Below are 22,647 nucleotides of genomic sequence, written 5' to 3'. Positions count from 1 at the left end.
GAAGAAGAAGACGACGAAGAAGAAGTAGAAGAAAAGTTTAACTTCTAGTTCATTTTCTTTTTATGTAATTTTCTTTTTTTATTTTTTTCATTCACAAATCTCATATCCTGGTTTTTATTAATTTTCTAAAAATTGAGTTTTTTATTTTTCATATTTTTTATTTTTAGTTAATTTTTTTAATATTTTAAATAATTTTTTTTACTTTCTAATTGCACATAACTTAGATGCACTTAAAAAGTAAAATATTTGTGAAAAAATATTTTAAAAATTTAATACATACACAAGAATATAAAAATGTACTGAATTTTTATATTTCTTTTGTATTTTTTGTATTTGATAAATTTTTTAAAAATTGTTTTCATAAAAGTATATTTTTTAAGTATATCTAGGTTAGGTGCATTTTAAAAAAAAAATTAAAAAAATCTTAAATTATTAAAAAAAATTACTAAATTAAAAAAAAAATACTCAAAAACATGAAACTCAAATTTTTTAAAAAGTGAGCTCAATTTTCTGAAACCAAACAAATCTACGATCCACACATAATCTAATTAGTATATTAGGTGCAGCTCTTTAGTTAATCACTGCTGCAAATTTCAATAAGCACAAACTGTAAAAGGTTAAATCGCATCAGTTTTTTTATTTATTTATTTATTTTTATTTTATTTTATTATATTGGTTATCATGAAATAATAATAACAATAATAATAAATAAATAAATAAATCTACGGACACAAAACCAGAAACAAAAAATGGTTTTGGTTACAGATATTAAACTGTAAGACCCGTCATAAAAAATAAATAAATAACTAAAGAAGAAAAACAGTTTCACTGGAAATCTTTTTATAGGTGAGTTTGATCAAATTGTGGCAATACTTCATATGTGATTAGTCAATCAAACCAAAACTTGGAACAATATTTTATTTTAGAATTTTGAAACTAAACTAATTTTTCAATCAGTGGGGCAGTGCAGTCCACTTCATCTTATAGTTTTTTTATTTAGTTATTTATCGTATTATCTATCTATAAATACTTATCCATGCTCTCAAAGAACCTCAAGCCCTTCATCTCTCCATCCAAACAACTGTTCCTCATTGCTTGTAGTTACAAACCAACAATGACAGCCTTAGCGGAGAGGCTTTCCAACCAGTTTGTTCCGTTCCATGTCCTGTTTGTCTTTCTCATGATCCTTCAATTGGTCTCTTCTTTTAATTCTGCTACTTATGCTGCTTCTGCAACTACTAAAGTTGGAGAAGACGGAACTGAAGCTGCGGCTCTCTTGAGGTGGAAAGCTAGCCTTGACAACCAGAGCCAATCTCTCTTGTTCTCGTGGGCTGGAAGCAATCATTGCAATTGGGTTGGAATCGATTGCAATAATGCTGACAGAGTCACCCATATAGACCTTGAGAGTAATGGCTTGAGAGGTACACTTTCCAATCTTAACTTCTCTTCCTTCCCTCAACTCCTCAGCCTTAAACTTCATAACAACTCAATCTACGGGACCATCCCCTCGAAGATTGGTAGCCTTGTAACACTCACCTACCTTGACTTGTCCAACAATTATCTTTCAGGAACAATTCCATCAGAAATAGGAATACTCTGTTCTCTCACAATTTTGTATTTTTATGATAATCAACTTTCTGGATCCATCCCTCATCAAGTTGGAATGCTAAGGTCTCTCATTGAACTTGATTTGTATGTAAACAATCTCACAGGTTCAATCCCTCCTTCTATAGGGAACTTAACCAACTTGACCATTCTATACCTTTATGAAAACCAACTTTCTGGATCCATCCCCCAGGAAGTTGGAATGCTAAGGTTTCTCATTAAACTTGGCTTGTCAACAAACAATCTCACAGGTTCAATCCCTGCTTCTATAGGGAACTTGACCAACTTGACCAATCTATACCTTTATAGAAACCAACTTTCTGGACCCATCCCTCAAGAAGTTGGAATGCTAAGGTCTCTCATTGAACTTGATTTGTATGTAAACAATCTCACAGGTTCAATCCCTCCTTCTATAGGGAACTTAACCAACTTGACCATTCTATACCTTTATGAAAACCAACTTTCTGGATCCATCCCCCAAGAAGTTGGAATGCTAAGGTCTCTCATTAAACTTGGCTTGTCAACAAACAATTTCACAGATTCAATCCCTGCTTCTATAGGGAACTTGACCAACTTGACCAATCTATACCTTTATAGAAACCAACTTTCTGGACCCATCCCTCAAGAAGTTGGAATGCTAAGGTCTCTCATTGAACTTGATTTGTCTGTAAACAATCTCACAGGTTCAATCCCTCCTTCTATAGGGAACTTAACCAACTTGACCATTCTATACCTTTATGAAAACCAACTTTCTGGATCCATCCCCCAAGAAGTTGGAATGCTAAGGTCTCTCATTAAACTTGGTTTGTCAACAAACAATCTCACAGGTTCAATCCCTGCTTCTATAGGGAACTTGACCAACTTGACCAATCTATACCTTCATAGAAACCAACTTTCTGGATTCATCCCTCAAGAAGTTGGAATGCTGAGGTCTCTAATTGAACTTGATTTGTCAACAAACAATCTCACAGGTTCAATCCCTGCTTCTATAGGGAACTTGGCCAACTTGACCATTCTATACCTTTATAAAAACCAACTTTCTGGATCCATCCCCCAAGAAGTTGGAATGCTAAGGTCTCTCATTAAACTTGGTTTGTCAACAAACAATCTCACAGGTTCAATCCCTGCTTCTATAGGGAACTTGACCAACTTGACCAATCTATACCTTTATAGAAACCAACTTTCTGGATTCATCCCTCAAGAAGTTGGAATGCTGAGGTCTCTAATTGAACTTGATTTGTCAACAAACAATCTCACAGGTTCAATCCCTGCTTCTATAGGGAACTTGGCCAACTTGACCATTCTATACCTTTATAAAAACCAACTTTCTGGATCCATCCCCCAAGAAGTTGGAATGCTAAGGTCTCTCATTAAACTTGGTTTGTCAACAAACAATCTCACAGGTTCAATCCCTCCCGAGTTAGGAAAACTAAACTCCCTAACTCATTTCAATTTGCGTGAGAACAAACTGATAGGCTGCATTCCTTCAGAAATGGACAATCTTACACATTTGCAAATCTTTGATATAAGCCTTAACATGCTCACAGGTCATATACTACCAAGTATCTGCCTTGGAGGATCACTTATCAAACTACTTGCATCAAACAACCACTTAATAGGTGATATCCCAAAATTCTTGGGAAATTGCAGTCAGTTACGTCGAGTTAGGCTTGATCAAAACCAACTCACTGGAAATATATCTGAAATTTTCGGGGTACTCCCAAACTTGGTATATATCGATCTAAGTTATAATAACTTTTATGGTGAACTTTCTAAAAAATTGGGGCAGTGCCATAATTTGACTAGTATAAAGTTCTCCAACAATAAAATCTCTGGAAATATACCACTTGAGTTTGGAGGTGCAAGTCAGTTGCAACTACTTGACCTCTCTTCAAATCATCTAGATGGAGAGATCCCAAAGAGTTTGGGAAAGTTGGCCTTATTGTTCAGTATTTCTCTGTGTGATAACAAACTTTCAGGCAACATTCCAGTAGAATTTGGTAGGCTATCTAATTTGGAAGATCTAAACTTGGCGGCAAACAATCTAAGTGGATCAGTTCCAGTCCAAATAGGGGAGCTTGTGAAACTATGGAACTTGAATTTGAGCAAAAATCTACTCAGGGAGGATATTCCTTCTAAAATAGGCACATTACAGTTTCTTCAGAGTCTTGACCTAGGAAACAATTTGTTTAAAGGTGAGATTCCACAACAGATTGGGGAATTGCAAAGCTTAGAGACATTAAATCTGTCCCACAATAAGCTGTCTGGTTCCATTCCATCCTCTTTTAATAGGAGATCAAGTTTGACATCTGTTGATATATCTTATAATCACTTGGAGGGTCCTTTGCCCAACACCAAAGCCTTTCAAGATGCTCCATATGAAGCATATAGAGATAATCGTGGTTTGTGTGGCAATAAGACTGGTTTGATGTCATGCTCCCCTAAAAACAGCAATAAGCCTAAAGGGAAAAAGTATGAAAAAGTTGTGATTTTGGTCGTAGTACCTTTTTTAGGCATTTTATTGCTTATGGTTGTTGGAATTTTTCTGGTTCTGTGCAAAAAGGTGGAGAACACAGAAAATGAGCCTACAGCTAGAGGAGCAGACAATGAAAATTTGTTCGCAATATGGAGCTACGATGGAAAAATGGTGTACAAAAACATCATCGAAGCGACAAAGGACTTTAATTCTAAACATTGCATTGGATTAGGAGGATATGGCACTATTTATAAAGCAGAGCTGCCAAGTGGTCAAGTTGTTGCTGTGAAGAAACTTCACTCTTCACAAGATGGTGAGTTGGCTAACCTAAGAAGTTTTACAAGTGAGATTCGTGCATTGACAGAGATACGACATCGTAATATCATAAAGCTTTATGGTTTTTGTTCGCATCCACGACACTCATTTTTAGTGTACGAGTTTTTGGAAGGGGGGAGCTTGGAAAAGATATTGAGCAATGATGAAGCGATATTGGATTTTGAGTGGACTAAGAGGGTGAATGTTGTTAGAGGTATAGCAGATGCTTTGTCATACATGCACCATGATTGTTCGCCTCCAGTCATTCATCGCGACATATCAAGCAAAAATGTTCTGCTAAATTCAGATTATGTGGCTCACATCTCTGATTTTGGCACTGCTAGACTTTTAAAGCCTCACTCCTCCAATTGGACTTCATTTGCAGGAACCATTGGGTATGCAGCCCCAGGTATGGCATGGTTTTTCTTCAAATTAGCATACAAAGTTCATCTTTAAATTGACATTTACGGCCTGTTTCATTAAATTCCTTCAATTAAAATTTTTAACTTGAGCCAGATTTGACTGAATAATGCATGATTGCAAGAGCATGTAGGTCTACTGCAATGCAACTTAACTGTAAAAATAAAGCACAAACAAATTCTCCCTCTTTTTTTCCCTTTATCCCTCTCTTTTCTTTGCTCTTGATTTTCTGGCAGAACTTGCTTACACAATGGAAGTGAACGAGAAGTTGGATGTTTATAGCTTTGGAGTTTTAACGCTAGAAGTGTTCATGGGGAAGCATCCAAGCGATCTCATCTCTTCTCTTTCCTCATCTTTGTGGTTGCCATCGTCGTCATCGTCGTCATCATCACCACCCACTGCTTATGATATATTGTTGAAAGACATTTTGGATACCCGCCTCCCACCTCCTAGGAATCATATGGAAAAAGAAGTGGTCCTTGCTGCAAAGCTAGCACTAGCATGCTTGCACACCAGTTCACAATGCCGACCAACTATGCAACAAGTTTCTGTGGCACTATCAAAAGAGAGGCCACCTCTGCAGAATCCATTCCACTTGATTTCATTAGGAAAACTCTTTGATGTCAACTGTTAAACATCCTGATAGCATTCTCATCTTCCTTTATTGTTTTCACATTTTCATTCCCCCTCATCTACTTTGAAGTTTTTTTTTTTTTCACCCTCTCAGTTTATCTACTTGTTCCAAAAGAGCACATGTGAATAAGATGAAGAGAAAGGGCTGCTTCATTATGCATCAAATTTTCTAACTATTAGCATTTAAGAGCATGGCCTGCAGGGTAGAGGTTCAATTGATGGACCACCTTTTCTCGTAGGGTATTTTTTATTAATAGTAATGGGTTTATAATAAAGGGCCAATCAAAAATAAGTAGGAAGACTAAAAATAATTACAAAAAGATGGAAAATAAAAAATGATTATAATCTATTGTTTTATTAGATAAAAGAAGCTCTCGAAAAACTTTTAATATTATTGATAAAATAAATTATTTTGCCCTTAAGACTTAAAAATAAACCAAATGCAATTAATCTTAGAGAAGAAGCAACAAATTTCCACCCCTTCAAATTCCACTCCACATGATTTTATTGAAACAATTGTTTGGTGATATCGAATTTTTAACTTTTTAAACTTCTCCAGTTATCTTTGACCAATAAATCTACCGATATTGAACTCATACACACAAAAGAAAAATTATTCAGTAATACAATGCGCGGTCCAAATGCAATTCTTTAATGGTAGAATTCATGTTTAGATTGAATTTAGACCGCACGTTATTTTTTCTAGATATTTTTTTATGTGCAAATTTTGGGTCCATAACATCCCTTTCTCATAGTGTATTTTAGTTCTTTTTGTACATACCCACATTTTGATCTCACTTCTCTTTGTGTTGTATATCTCTGCCCTTTCATACATTGCTTTGCTTAAATGAATAAATGATGTTTAAGATACTTCAATCTGTCCAACAATTAGTGAATGCTAAAATGCAAGTCTTTTGGGTTGAAATTCAATTGTTTACCTGTTTTAAATATGGGCTTAATTTTTTATTAATAATAGTGGGTTTAATAAAGGGCAAATTGCAAATAGATAAGAAGACTAAAAATAATTATAAAATAAAAAATGATTGCATTGATCTATTGTTTAATAGACAAAATGAGCTCTCGAAAAACTTTTAATATTATTGATAATAAAAAGTTATTTTGCTCTTAAGACTTAAAAATAAACAAAATGCGATTAATCTTGGAGACAAAGCAACAATCTAAAAATCAGAAAAACTAAATAAGCTTAAGTTAGGAAATACTTTTAGGCTGTTCCATACTACTACAAAATTTCTATTAAAATAAGTACAAAATGCAAAAAGTACAAGTTATTTCTAATCCCTATAGAATTCTGGATCCAAACAAGAATTATGTGATCAGCAACACAAGAGTGGGTGTTTGTTAAGCAAATTTAGAAGAAAAAAAATCATAAAATTGTTCAGATTTTACAATTGAATGCTAAGATTCATTTATGATATGATCTCACAACAAGGCACCATAAATTTAAATTTGCGGATAAATTTATGAGTTCTTTTTTGGATGCCTAGACTTTTTTGACATTGATGAAAGATCCTTTTCATTATATTCATATTAAACATTCATTAAAAGTTTTTATACATATCACTTATAACATCTACATAGGATGAAATATTTCACTAGAATCCTTCATCTCCTATGTAACTTTCTACCTATTACAATGAGTCTCATTAGTTTTTTTAGAGAACTCTTTATACTTTCTACATCTACTCATAATTTTAGTCGTTACACTTAATTGTTACATTGTTACTAATGATGACTCGACACAAACATACCCATCAAAATGTTCAACTAGTCATGCTTGTGAGTGAAAAATCTAAAATTTCCGAAATATTGATTCATGATTATGTTTCAATTTTAACTAGTAAATACCAATCCCAATCAAATAATCAATAACAAATCAACACAATGATTTAATGTGAAAAAAAAAATCACAATTGGAGTAGTTCCAATTGTGATATAAAAAAAACCATGGGCCAAAGCCACAAAACAATCCACTAAAAAAACAAAAAGAAATTGCACATGTGTACTCTCAATTACCTAGCAAATCTACACCCGAATTAAACTGACCTCAATGTGTCTCTTCCATCATCATTTTCATCTTGGAATTGTCTTACCCAACGTTGAATCCACAACGTTGATCTCGAATACACGACTATGAGTCATTCCGAAATCCACCAAAGCTTCAAGTTTAAGTTCCTTGGAATCCACCGAAGAACACCTCTTCCTTTATGAATGAAATAATGAAAAAAAATCCTTTGATGATGTTAATATGAAGTTCATAGATCCATTGATCACTCTCAAACCATCAAAAACCACTTATAAAACACTCTCCAATATAAAACACTTTGTTTTCTCTTTCTCTCTAAGAATCTAGACCAGTTAAACCCTAAAACAAGCAAATGACGCACTTTATATAGTAAACAGAATCGCAAAGACCGCTAGAGCGCACACATCATCGCTCAAGTGGTGTGTGTAAAGGTGGTGCAAAACATATAGGCCGACTACTCGAGCGTAACATTCACCGCTCGAGCGATAAAACTTGCTTCCCAGAAGTTCAGTTTGTAGGCAGAGATACTGGATGCTCCTCTTCACCACTCGAGCACACAAATGACCGCTCGAGCGATCAAACACCTTTGGCTTTGGGGGCGCTGCCCCTCGACGCCGCCTAGGCACTGCCCCGGACCCGCCATGGGGCGCTGTCCCCTAGACCCCCACAAGCTGACCGGGCAACTTAATCCCCATACATAGTCAGCGAAGTAGCAAGCAGAGAATGCTTAAGATATAGAATGTCAACACAAACTCCACTATACTGGGGTTGGATTTGCATCTAAACACTTACAGCCTCACTGAAACAAAAGAACGAATAAAATTACAACTAAAAGAAGTTCCGTCAAACAGGATTGCTAATTACAAAAGCCTAATAGCAAGCATTGGCATGGAAATGTTGACGTGGAATGACCTTGGTGTATGTAGAGAATGCCACACATGCAATTGTCGGCCCAACCCAAAAGACCTAGTGCCCATTCCAAAGTTGGCCTCCTCTCACTATAGCCGGCCCAAAACACCTTCCAACTTAACCCTTTGTGTTTGTTACCATGGTCGAGATAAACACCAGAAGGCCCATCACTAATCCGATGATCGAAAAAACAACAACATGGCCCAATGCCAAGCAATCCATACTGAAGCAAAAAAAAGCACAAAAGTGCATATGATCTCGAGCCAAAGGGCTTGGCCCAAGTCCAATGACTGAGAGGGTGCAACCCCCAAGTGAGAAGGTTTCCTCAATGGTGCTATTGACCACAGCTTTGAGTGCTAGTGCCCCTAAAGCAGCTCCAAAGCATTGGGCCATAATGTAGACGGTTGCGCATGAAAAAGTTATAAGGTTGACGAGAGCAGCGAGGAAAAAGATAACCAGGTTGATGTGGCCTCTAGAAACAGGGGAAATGGAAAGAATTAATGTTGTGAGAGTAACAGCTATGAGGATTGATATTATTAGATTTGGTGCGGCGATGTTGGTTTGATAAGTAGAGATGACTACGGCATTGATCATGAAGACAAGTACGGCCATGCTAAGGAGCTCCCCCAATGATGCTTGCCAAACCTAATAACCAATTAAAGTGTTAGTACAAGAACATGAACACATAAACTAAACATAGAATGGGACACTGAAAATCACAGTTTCGTGATCTATGTTTAGTTTCTGTTTTCCTAATATTAATGGAGATGTAAATTAAATTGTGTAAAACTATAGGAGGAAAAGATGTCCTTCCAGCTCAACCTCTCAACTAATGTAGTGGAACGTTGCTTCTTCTCTTGCTCAATGTTCAAATACTACTTTGACTAGCAAAAAGTGGACAAACCCTCTATTAATGGCTCTCTCACGCCAAAGAGAGGTGCCATGGGGCCATGTTTTAAAGTAATAAATATATTTATTTAAACTACACCAAATGATGTTTTAAATTGGTCAAGAGTAAAAAAAATGAAGTTAATTAAGGAACTTACACTGGTGCAAAGAAGAGAGGTTGAGTTTTATCTTTAGCAAGGCTTACTTCATCTTCCCCAAATCTCAAATTTGCAGCCATCTTTAATTAGTTTCCCAAGAACACTTGTGTTGTTTTGACTTTTGCCATGTATATTACATTTTGCCTTTTTATAATCAGAACCAATAGGAAAAATAATGTTTTATAAATTGAGTTTTTATACATAATGATGTAATTTTTCATAACCTTCTTATTTATATTTTTTTTAGACAGGATAGCCTTCTTATTATGGATTAAATTTATGCATGGAAATTTTATTTGTGTATAGTTTTTCTTTTATGTAATACTATATATAAAGAAAGATTATCCATATTTCTTTTAGTTATAAATGTAGCTTAATTATGGTGTTTTACTTAAAAAGAAACCTATCAAAATGACTTTGAATTACAAAAGTGTGATCCTCACTGTGGACGTCGTGCCTTTTTGGGTATAAGGCCCGTTTACCAATATCGTACCAACTTGCATTTGAGAGTCACCACTTAATTTCAAGGGGAATTAAAAAAACCTTTAACAATAAAAACTAAGTATAAGACCTGATCCGTCATAAGCAAATAATCAAGGTTTGGGAACTAAGGTATGAAAGGAGAAGATTATTGAATGAAAGCACTCTCTTTTGCTCAATCCAAAAATTGGCCTCTACTAACTCTCTATTTTGTGATTTTAGTGATTAAAGGTTTCACAAACTTCATTATTAACCCTAGAAACCATTACTAAACCTGAAACTAAGTGATTGAATAAATAAATACCACTCAGTTTAGATCCATCGAATACAACCATATATTTTCATAAAACAATCATATTTTCCATCAAAAATAACTTTTTAACCCCCAATGGCCATAAACAAGATATAAACTAAGCAATATTCCTAAAAACATCCAAAACACATAACTTTGCATAAAAAAGCATATAGACTTGGATTATTGAAAACAATGAACCAAAAATAAGCACATGCCGTGAAAAGAAGAGAAAACTCACTGGATTCCATGGCCAAGCATCTTACCATGCATAATATGAATAAAACAAAGTACAATGATCCTAAACATGCTACTAAACATGCAAATATGCAACTTAAGCCCGATTTAAGGGTACTAAAATGATTTAATGCAAATGAGGCAAATAACAAATAAACAATGCTAAATTATTATACATAATGCTTAAACCGCCACTCATGCATGCAAATATGAAACTAAATTAACCTAAACAAGCAACAACTATAACTTAAATAAAGCATGTAACGCCCTCAAAAGACATAATATAAATACATCAATCAAACACAATTAATTTCAAAAGATCCTCTTCCTCATTGAACCAAGATTTTTCCCTCTACAATTCCATGTTCAACATGATACTTACACATATATATAAAATAGTTCAATAAGCTAGAGGACAACATAAATAGCCCTAAAGGCTTACAACAATTCAAGTCATTGCCTTGTTACAACCAAAATGGACTCACGGTCCTAACAAATAAGCTCGGATCTTCCATATTACACATCTCCAAGCCTTGACGCTCCAATCCAAAACAGAAAAAGTATATCTCATCTCACTGGGGTGGTGGCACATCACCAATTCCTAAAAATGTTAGATATGGATGAGCTATATGCCCAGTAGAGATACATTTAACAAAGTATCTAATCATATGAACATTCAAGTGGCATCATCATAACTCAAATAAAATTTTAAAGTTCATGTTCACAAATCACACGGTTGAGAAAAATAATTATAATTTTTATTCCATAGCAATAAAAAACCATTATCATTACAGGAGGTAAATATGTCATGAATCCCTCGTAAGAGCCCCGTACTACATATGTAAATAGGTTTATAACCAAAACCATTCCCCACATTTACCAACTATTAATACGGTAGGTGGTGGGCACCCAAAACTATCTATTTTTCTACTTTTTGTCGACTATTATACTGCAGGACCAGTGGACACCCAAAAATATTTTCTCACATTCGTCCAACAATAAGCTCAAGACAAGGCAATTAGGTACCTCAACTCCCCGTGGGGATACCAACACGACACATTGTTTCCAAAAATCGACTCCCTACCCGAACTCATACTCTATTTACTTCCCCCTTTTAACCACATTCCAAGTAATCAAATGTTCAATAAAACATGAGATTCATAACGAAAATAGAACGCATGGGTTATCAATTTCCAAGTCCACAATCTCAACCCCAAACACCTTACTAATGTATTCCAAACTCTAATTATCCACACAACCCAAGATTTGAAATTTAACTCCATCCTAGCATCATATTTCCCAAATCAAAATAAGGGTTTTAACAAATTTGGGGCTTTTACCCCCTCTTCATATATGTGATAGTTCTCAACATCAATACTCCTAATTCATAAGGATTTACCTGAAATTTTAAGAAATGTTGGGTAAAATCCCCTTGTGTTAAACACAAAACTTGATTTTTGGCTCATTCATCAAATAAATGATTATAATCACAACAATACCACATAATCATCCTCAAAATAAAAAGATAATAAGTTAAAAGTAACCCTACCTCAAGGAAGAGCAAGAAAACTAGACTACTTTTGAAAAAATCCTTCGTAGAATCCAATCCCAATTGGTAGAAAGGAAGATCCTTAGGTATACGCCACCTCTTGCAAGTGATTTTGGCTTGAAACTTAGTGAAATGAGAGATATGTAGAGAGAGAAATGTAGGTTTTTTAGACTTAGAGAGAGAGGAAGGAAGAGGGAAAAGAAAAGTAAAAGAAATGATCAAAAAAGTGCCTTTTTAAAATGTTGAATTCCTGTAGACCGCTCGAGCGGTATCTCTATCTACAAAACGAGATGGTGGGAGCTCACGATCTTCACTTGAGCGACCACTTGTTCGCTCGAGTGGTCCCTAGGCCTGCAAAACAAACTACTGAGAGAACTTGATCTTGGCTCGAGCAGTCACTTGAAACAAACTGTCACATTGAGAGAAGAAGATTTAGTGATGAAGGACAATCAAGTTCCTATCCACGACCCTAGGAGCAAATTCACACCCAATTGGACGGGGATAGGTTCCTACATCATCAAGACTATTTGGTCAAGTAGAGTAGTCGTTCTCATGGATTTGGATGGCTTAGAATTCTCACAATCAATCAACATGGATGAGTTGAAAAAAAATACTATCCTTGAGAGACTCGCTAGGCTAAAAACCCAAAAGGATGGCTCAGACAAAAGTTAGAACATGAATAAAAGAAAATGAAGGAAGAAAATTTAAAAAAAAAAATGAAAACATGAAAAATTTTAAAAATTAAAAAAATTTTAAAAAAAAATAGCTCGCAAGGTCAAAAACCCAGAAGGGCGGTTTTGGTAAAAGCTAGAGGACAAAAGGAGAGTGTTAATACCCGAGTGAGCCTTACCTTGGAACTATGTAAGGCCTGATTCGTATCTTTGGGATACGTAGACAGCTTTATCCTGAAGTTCGGTCCCAACCATTTTCAACTTGCTTGTCTCATCCATGTTTGATTGTTTTATCTTTATTCAACTCAGTTGTCCTATCCATGTTCAATTGGGTTGTCTTCATTCAATTAGATTGTTCTATCTCTTCTTCATGGAAGGTAAGACAGATCAAGTGGTAATGTAGTGTAACATGCTCGGATTATCTGATTTGAGATTGTGCATCTCAATGGTTGATTTCATGTTAGTCGGGTAGTGACCATTGGCGAAAACAGGTTTTGATCATTTTTAATGAAGTTGACTGATTTTCTTGAAAATTATTCTATTTTTGCTAAAACCCAAACCATTCATTGGACCCAAAAAAGGAAAAAAATTTCAGTGCTCACAACTTGACTTATATGTTTTCGAAACAGAGAGTGGAACAAGCATGCTAATCTAACTCTCATGTTAATCAAAACCTTTTTACTAGAAAACCAAAAATAAAAAGTCAAAGCAACGAACTAGGGGCATAATCGATTCAGGTCTTCTATCTTTTCCCTGTACTCTCGAGTCCTTGTTACCAAGGTCACATTTTACCTCAGTTGTACAATTCTTCAGTCGGTCATATAATTCTTCAGCCAACATGTTGATATATAGTCATTTCCAGGTGTGTTGCCTAATCTTTCAGCTGGTCGGCTGATCATTTGAGTTGTCTAAAACCAAAAAATTGCAAAATTTGTGTAGGATTAATGGTTTGTCCTTTTGAGTCTTGTTTTAAGTTTCTTTCATTTCAACAAGTGTCAATAGGTTGTTTCATTGAGTTGTTTTTGTGTTTTCATCAGTTATAGGCTCGACATCTAGTTCAGAACTCATTGAAATACAACCAATCTATAGACAACCCATTTTTGACTGCCCTTAAGACTTGGGCGCCTCACGTGAATGCTCAATAATGAAATGTTACGCTATATAATTGTTCGATTTGTTCAGCAAAAGGCTTTGGTTTTAAGCTTTAGAACTTAAACCTTACACCCCCTTTGGACCAAAACCTAATTGTTTTTTTCTAGCCTAACCACTCAAAGATTTACTGGCCAACAAGTGGCCAGCAGGCCATTTTTGGTTGGCCGGCCATCCCCCTTCATGGCAGGCCGGCCATGTTTTCAGACAAATAGATATTTTTGGCTGCTAGATGTCCCCATGTTCATGTCTTGCACCAGCTGTCTCATTACAAATATTTCCAACGTGACGACCTATTTTTCTATAAATTCAAGCCCTCCCCTCATGGTTTGGGATTAGAAAAATTCTCCAAATGCCTATAACTTGCTCAACACATTACCTCTCTCTCTTACAATATACATACACTTCCCTAAGCCTAAACTTGAGGCCTCTTGCTGAGATTTCTTAACACAAATTTCAGCTCTTGAGAGTGTTTAACTAGTAGTTTGCGAACTAGAAGAGCATCCTCTCTTTAAAGGGTAATCTTTGAGCTTTTGTACCATCTTTTTCTATCTCTTTTCTTTTCTTTTTCACACTATTTTTCAGAGTGTTTTAAGCTTAAAAATGTGATTTTAAGTCACAAAAAAGAGGAGGGGCTAGCCACCCTTCTTTGGCTTGCTTCCTAGGCTTTTTTCCTTCCATTTTTGTTTCTAACCTTTTCAAAATGATTTTCAGCATTGTTTTGTGCTATTCAGGAGCTGTTTAGTGTGTTTATTTAGTTTATGCTTTGAATACTATGCTTGTGTTGTTGTAAGTCCTCATGGATTTGGGTGTTTAGGCCATAGCCACAAATCTATTTGAGTTGATAGCTTTCTTTACATAGTTTTCATGCAAATATTCACACTTGTAATAATCACCTTTGCATAATCATCTCTGAAATCTCCCTCCTTTCTTTATTTCTTTAATTAAGAGTTCTATCAAATAAAGGATTGTTGCTCAAGGCATAAGAAAAAGACCTTCCATGCTTAATGGTTTAATCTCTTCGGAGGTTCATTACCAAGGCATTATATCTCTCTTATGCTAAGCACAACCTCTTGTTTGACATTTCTCTTTATCACCGATGCATTTACTTCTAAGGGACTAACTTTCTAGTTTAGACCCTTGGAAATCATAAAGGAAGGTTTCATTATAGCATGTTATCGGGTTTGGATTTAGGGTCATTATCGCTCGTAAATGAGTTTGATTCTTCCTTTATAATTTCCCCCGTAGAAAAAGGGCTTGAAAAGCTCATTTCTTGGGTTAAGTCAATGTTTGATACTCTTTATTGCTTTTTGGACTTAGTGGATGTAATTATCACTTTTGGACAAAAAATGAAGAAAATATAAGAATTGGAAAGGTACTGTAAAAAGAGGCTAATAAAATTGGAGTAAAAAAGGTAAAAAGGTAATAAAATTGAGTTGGGTTCAATCGGACGTTATATTGAATCCATTGCGTCGTGGACCATTGCATACGTTTTAGTGATGTTCAATGATTCATGAAGCAATATCCATCCCTTTTCTTGAGGTAACTCCATGATAGGGAGGAGGCGTTGTTCGTCTTTTGTTTTATTTTATTGAGCTTTCGTCCTATCGGTTCATAGATCATCACGCAACAAATTTGCGACAATTGATGATTTGTGAATCAAATCTACTCCTCCCTTGATCGTCTTCATGATAGGGAAGTGTCACAACCCAAACCCGGCCCTATGGGTTTAGCACCGTAACCGGCCAGTAATCCGGGATTACCGAAGGCTTGCAGAACAGTAATACAGTAAAACAGAGTACAGGGCCTGGCGGAAGCCAATACAGTAAATAAATAATGTCCATTGAGCTGTGACAGTCTGTATGCCAAAAAGATTTTTCATGCATTCATACATACAAACAGTGCAGTCTATACAAAATTTACAGTCACACAGTACAGGGACCTAATCCCTTGATAACAGTACAGTTAGTAGCTGACAGTCTATACAGTAATCCAAACAGTATGGAGACAGACGGGGGAAAAACAAAACACCCCAAAGCCATAGCATGGCAACTCGGAACCTCGCGGTGAGGCACAAAGGCTGGCTTGACAAAACTGGAGTCTAACCCACGCTCCTAGCTCCGATCTGGTGGCTGGGCACCTACATATATATATAAACAGTGAGCTAAAGCCCAGTGAATAACATAATGCGTAAAGAGGTTAAGAATGAAATGTCCTTGCAGTAATAAAAGCAGTTCATTAAACATTACTTCAATCTTTCAGTCAGAACGGTTATTCAGTCATATGTGGTACATCCATTAGCATAGCAGTAAACAGTAGGTCTTAAAGACCGGACAGTAATGATGGCCATCAATCAGTAAACAGTAGTGGTTCCACGAGGGAACCGACAGAGATCTCTGTAACAGTATAACAGTAACAGTAAACAGTGGGTGCTAAGGATGCCACAATACATTTTAGAATATAGGACATACATTCATTCAGTTAACAGTAATCAATTCAGAAAACAGTACAGTTCAGTTGTTCAGAAGATATTCATTTATGAACATATCTTTACACAATCGTTACTCACAGAGTTTGGGTTACAGTATGCTAGAGCGTGTCTCCCCAGTCGCCAACCCTACACAGTTCACAGGTTGAACACACACTAAGCTACACAATTGGGAAATATAATAACTTAATCCCTAATTTGCCTCGGTGTGTTCTACATCTATATTTTCATTAAGATGTCTTAAACTAGGCCTAAGAATGCCTAGGATGGGATGAGGATGCAAAGATGTGATCAGAAAACAGTTTCAGAATTTTCAGAAAAACAGAGTCCCGCTCGAGCGCAGGTTTCCCCGCTCGAGCGGTCATGCAACAAAGGTACACGCTCGAGCGTAAACTTTCTCGCTCGAGCGTACTGTAAAAGTACTGGATGGGTGAAATCTCCGCTCGACGCCCACTCGAGCTTTAGACACATGACTCCGCTCGAGCGCCCGATCCTCCGCTCGAGCGGACTGTAAAACAGTGCAGAGATACTGGATGCTTGGATTCCACGCTCGAGCGTCACTTTCCCCGCTCGAGCGGGAGTGCAAATCTGGGAATTCCAAATTGCACCTCCAAGCTCAAACTCAAGTTTAAATGCATAAAAACTCCACCTCTTGGGCTGAATTTCCAGAAAACGTTTGTAAACACTTAGCACAACATGTTTCAAAGCTCAATTTGAGAAATCAAAGCCCAAGGGTGTTTAATTCAAACTCGATTTCAAACCATTTTTCAAGAATATGAAGAACATGCAAACATGCATGGATTCAAACCAAATTCAACCCTCAAAGCTTGTTCAAATGGACTCATTTCTTCAAGAACATAATGAATTCATGGACTCAAGCCTAATTATGAACATGCATGTACAATTTTACCATGAATTCAACTCAAAACTCATCAATTCAAACATGCATGCATGAATTGTGTTCTAATCCTACATGTATGAACTAAAACATGACTTAGCTCTATAATTTAACATGGACCATGCAAGAATTGGTTCAAACACAAGAATGAGAAGATGAAATCCTTACCTAAGTCTTGTATTCAAGGTTTAAGAGTCCAATTTGACAATTTGCACTTCAATTCCAAGCAATTCTTCAAGTTGACTAAGCCAAACCCCCAAGGACAATTCTATTCTCTCCCTCTCTCCCTCAAGGTCGGCAAGAACAAGAAGAAGGCTGAGGAAAATGTTTGTTTCAATGAGTACAAGGCTCCAGTATGATATACTAAGGGGCCCACTAGCAATGGCAAGATGGTAGATAAGCCTAGCTCTTTAATTAGCTTATTCTAATCTAATTTAATCATACCAAATCAGTTTTCAGACAAATATACCATAAAATCACATTAATTATGAGGGTCGTGGAACAACAATCAATTCCCGGTTCAGCCGCCGATAAGGCCTTCAATTAGCAGTTTAAACATAAAACGTGAACAGATCAAATAAACCATCAAACAGATAGAATACACATTAACACACATACTCAGTCAATTCAATTCCAGTTTTTCAGTCAGTCAGTTCGGCACTTTAACCAGTTCAATTATCAGTCATAATCAGTTAAGTTATCAGTCATAATCAATTCAGTCATCGGTAATCAATGTTTAACGGTAATCAGTGGTGAGGGTTATTACAGGAAGGGCAGAGAGGATAAACATCTCTTGAAAATACTCTGTTTTTGCTTTGTTTCAACTCTGTGGCAGCAGGGCATTTCTCAAAAAACAGTGGCCGGTTGGCCACCTTTCTATCTGGCCATCCACTTTCCAAGGCCGGCCGCCCACCTATCTTGTACATGCAGTGGCATTTTTACAACAGAACGGAGTAGATCTTAGGCTAAAATAGAATAAATTTCTGACCGCAAACAGAGCAGAATCTGGCAGCAAACAAAGAGGTTTTCGGGAGGATGTTTTCAGTTATGTGCGTGCGGCTCCTTCCCTCCCGTTCTCGTCCTTTAAATTAGCTCTTTAATAATATTAGTGTTGTATTTAATTAGTTGGCTTCATTCAAATGTGTAATAGCTAGTTAATTTAGTTAATTCATTTGGTATTGTAATAATTAGTTTAATTCGGACCCTCTTGTGCAAGGGCAAATTTGTAACACTTGTAATATTTTGTATGTCTTCCAACCCCCGTTCTTTCTCCCTTTTATTTACTTGCTTACTATGGTTGCATGTAGTATCATATTTTGGTTTCATATCATTACCATGACTTGCACCCATTTTTGCATACATTAGGATTTGGCATATCATACTTGATAAACATTGATTATTTCTTACTTGAATACATGCACTACCATATGTCTTGAATTGATCCATATGTCATGTTAAGAAGCCAAATCTGATAGTTGCATTTTGTATGTGTTGCATTAGTCACTTTGCATATTAGAGCATGCATTTTTCTAATTATTTCCTTTCCTTTGGCTTGCCTCAGTTGAGAACTAGATGAGAATTTTTGCTTTAGCATATTGCATATGTGTTCGTGTTACCATATCAAGCATACTACCATGAGGCTAAGTGCTTATTTGACATACCTCTTTGAATGCCTAGGGATGAAGACTATATCGCTTAAATTGGGATGACTTTGATTAAATGTATATATGAGCTCACTATTTCAAATGGCACATATTCAAAATTCTTTTCAAACGAACATAAAATCAAAGCATTCCAAAGTGGGTGACGTAGTCTATACTTGTGTGTCTCACATAGTAAGTTAGCATAATAAACGGAACAAGAGCATATAATGCACATAAAAATCACATCATGATTAGTAGAGGCCAATCTTTGATTGGGTGAGGGGGGGTGCTCAATTCATGACCTTCCCCTCTCATACCTAAGTTCCCAAGCTGAGACACTTTGGTTATGACAGACAAGTGGCCTTTGGTACGAGTCATGGGTTTCCTAAATTTCTCAAAAATATTTAGGTGGCGACTCTGAAATCTAGCAATGCAGTCCATTTCTGGCATCTCTGATGATAAATGGATTTTCTAAGATTTGTCAGATTTGGACTCTTATTTGTGCTTTTTTATTTGACATTGCACTTGTAAAACCAGATTTAGAACCATGAGAGTCCGAACTGTAGGGCTATTGTATCCAAGGAGACTAAACCCCTCTGAGGAGCACGAAAAACCAGCTACACAATCTCAATTTCAATTACAAAACAAAATGTTTCCATGCCCAAGTGTTGTGCCATTCATGCCATTCAAATTTGCAAAACAAAACTCTTTTTATTAAATTTCAAGGATCAAACCCCCGATCAAAATTGTAAAAAAGAGAGTTGAAACTATAAGTGCCCAACTCCCAAGAGAAAATTCAAAATACAATAAAGGAAAATAGCAAAAAAGAAAAAAAAAATGTGTTTCGATTACAATCTCAAAAAATCCAAAAAAAAAAAAAAATTCAAAGCTGGGTACCTGATATTTTCCCCCATGAGGTGCTTCTCTAAACACTGCTTTCCGAGATGTTTTCTACAAAATATTGCTTCATGGAACGAAATGGACCCATACGTTGAGTTCTAAAATCTTTTTCAAAATTTGGTGTTCAAAAGAACATCACTCTTTTTTCAAAATAAGGCCATCCTGGATATATTTTCAAAATTGTGAGGTGCTCTCCAGAGTATTACTTCCAGAGATGTTCGAAGAACATTACTTCCAAACCCATGATGTGTATATATCGCACTGCTATTGTGTATCTATCACATGATCGAACCGCTATCATGCATCTATCACATGATCGCACTGTTCATGCACATCTATCGCATGATCACACTGTTCGTGTACATTTATCACACGATCGCACCATTCATATACATCTATCACACAATCGTACCATTCATGTGCATCTATCGCACAATCGTACCGTTCATGTGCATCTATCGCACAACCACACTATCCCTTTTGTATCTATCACATAATCGCATCACTCTCGTGTATCTATCTCATCATCACGCCATTCTTGTGCACATTCTCCTTACATTCACCATTTTCATGTGAAACGTGTTTGGAATGTATTTCTCCTTTCACGATTACAACGTGATTAGAGTATGTTCCTTCTCTCACAATTTCAGTGTGGTTAGAGTTTGTTCCTCCTCTCATGATTTCAGCATGGTTGGAATCTATTCCTCCTTTCACGATTTTAACGTGGTGGGAGTCTGTTCCTCCTGTCATGATTTCAGCATGGTTGGTGTCTGTTCCTCCTCTTACGATTACAACGTAGTTGGAGTCTGTTCTTTTTCTCACAATTTTAGTGTGGTTGGAGTATGTTCCTCCTCTCATGATTTTAGTGTGGTTGGAGTCTGTTCCCCCTCTCACGATTTCAACGTGGTTGGAGTCTGTTCCTCCTCTCATTTTAGTATAGCTGGAGTCTGTTTCTCTTTTCACGATTTTAGTGTGGTTTGAGTATGTTCGTCCTCTCACGATTACAGCGTGGTTGCAATCTGTTCCTCCTCTCATGATTTTAGCATGGTTAGAGTCTTCTCTTCTTTTCATGATTATAGCATGGTTAGAGTCTGTTCCACCTCTCACGATTTCAACATGGTTGAAGTATGTTCCTCCTCTCATGATTTTAGCATGGTTGAAGTATGTTCCTCCTCTCACAATTACAGCGTTGTTGGAGTCTATTCCTCTTCTCATGATTTCAGCATGGTTGGAGTATGTTCCTTCTCTCATGATTTCAGCATAGTTGGAGTCTGTTTCTCCACTCACAATTTCAGTGTAACTGGTGTATGTTTGGCTGTTTTCACCTTTCCTCCTTTGACATGAGACGTGTTTGGATCTCAAGTTCACCTTTCCTCCTCTCGCACGAGACACGTTTGGATCTCAAGTTCAATTTTCCTCCACTTATATTAGACGAGTCTGGATCTCAAGTTCATATTTCCTCCTCTCGCATTAGACACATTTGGATCTCAAGTTCACCTTTCCTCCTCTCACATTAGACGCGTTTAGATCTCGAGTTCACCTTTCTCTTCGCATTTTAGAAGCGTTTGAATCTCAAGTTCACATTTTCTCCTCTTGCGTGATGCACATTTGGATCTCAAGTTCACATTTCCTCCTCTCGCATGAGACACGTTTGGATCTCGAGTTCACACTTAGTTATAACTTCTCCCTTTCCGTGTGAGACACGACTAGGCATGCTTATTGGTTAAGCTTTCTTTTACTCGTGTTGTTTACATCGCACCTTAATATGTTTTATATAATTTGCACGAGGTTTGTCTCACATGTTGCTGTCTTTGCTGCTTTATCATCCATTGCATAAATCATGAATTTTTCAAACAACAGGCTACGCGAAGCGTGGAAGTCCAACTTTCAATTAGATTTCGAGCATATTATTTGCATCATGCCCCTGAACTACGCTGGTTTGATTCATTACAAAGGGATACGTAAGCAACCTTTGAGTTCAACCAACTACATATGTATCTTGTTTGTTTGCCCAAGTCTTATGGCCTTATCAAAAGAGTCGTCTTCGGGTTTTAACGTTCACTCACATCATGAAATGACGTATCGAGCTCTATCAAAGAGAGGCAACTATAGACACCCTATTTTGACCGGCCTTAAGACTTGGACACTTTCTTCCGAGCATCCGATGATGAAAATTGAAATATCCTATTTTATGAATTTCTCAGCAGAAAAGTGAGATTTAAGCTTCAATCCCAACTTTCACCCGTTTTGGCCAAATTGTTTTAGACCGGTAAAATATATTTTTAGTTCATTAATTTGTAGTATTTTATAATTTTACATGATTTTACACCATCCCCATTCACCATCTACTTTCCTAATCACACCCCACCATCCCCATTCACCATCCACTTTCATAATCACATCCCACCATTCCCACTTACCATCCACTTTTATAATCACACACCACCATCCCCACTCATCATCCACTTTCATAATCACATACCGCCATTAACAATCACCATATGCTTTTGCTTAGTTCTATAAATATGTAAGACTTCGAGTAGGAAAAAAAAAAGAGAACTCAACACACACAAAAAACTAAGAGAAAATAAAGAACTCCAAACAACTTAAACACACTTATCCATCACCTCTTCAACTTTCACCTCTGATTCTTGACTGCTATGCCAACCACCCAAAACTCCGCTAAAATTTGTCTTTTCTTGCAGAGATTTCAAAAAACATACTTCACAACCTAAGGGTGCAAAAGAAGAAAGTTTGATAATCAAAAAATTAATCCTTTCCTCCAAAGGTAAATTTTTGCAACTTTCTCATTTATTTTCTTGTGCTTTCTTTACTGTTTTAAAATATGTTGTTTCTTTATTTTAATAATAATATAATCTAATATATTATATA

General features: G+C 36.4%; 1 protein-coding gene and 1 pseudogene across 1 annotated transcript; one reads left to right on the top strand and one right to left on the bottom strand.

The window, feature by feature from the left end:
- Positions 1 to 1,035: 1,035 nt before the first annotated feature.
- Positions 1,036 to 5,602, top strand: LOC114305933 (uncharacterized). Its single transcript, XM_028251081.2, has 2 exons — positions 1,036 to 4,805; positions 5,053 to 5,602. Exons 1-2 carry the CDS (start codon positions 1,037 to 1,039, stop codon positions 5,448 to 5,450), a joined length of 4,167 nt encoding a protein of 1,388 aa, XP_028106882.2. The 5' UTR covers position 1,036; the 3' UTR covers positions 5,451 to 5,602.
- A 2,761-nt stretch (positions 5,603 to 8,363) lies between these two features.
- Positions 8,364 to 9,528, bottom strand: LOC114305947 (uncharacterized; annotated as a pseudogene).
- Positions 9,529 to 22,647: the final 13,119 nt, after the last annotated feature.

The sequence above is a fragment of the Camellia sinensis genome, chromosome 3, assembly GCF_055761805.1.
Source record: "Camellia sinensis isolate YWXY chromosome 3, ASM5576180v1, whole genome shotgun sequence".
NCBI lineage: Eukaryota > Viridiplantae > Streptophyta > Magnoliopsida > Ericales > Theaceae > Camellia > Camellia sinensis.
The sequence above is the reverse complement of the archived record's forward strand: the minus strand, read 5'-3'. Positions and strand labels throughout refer to the sequence as shown.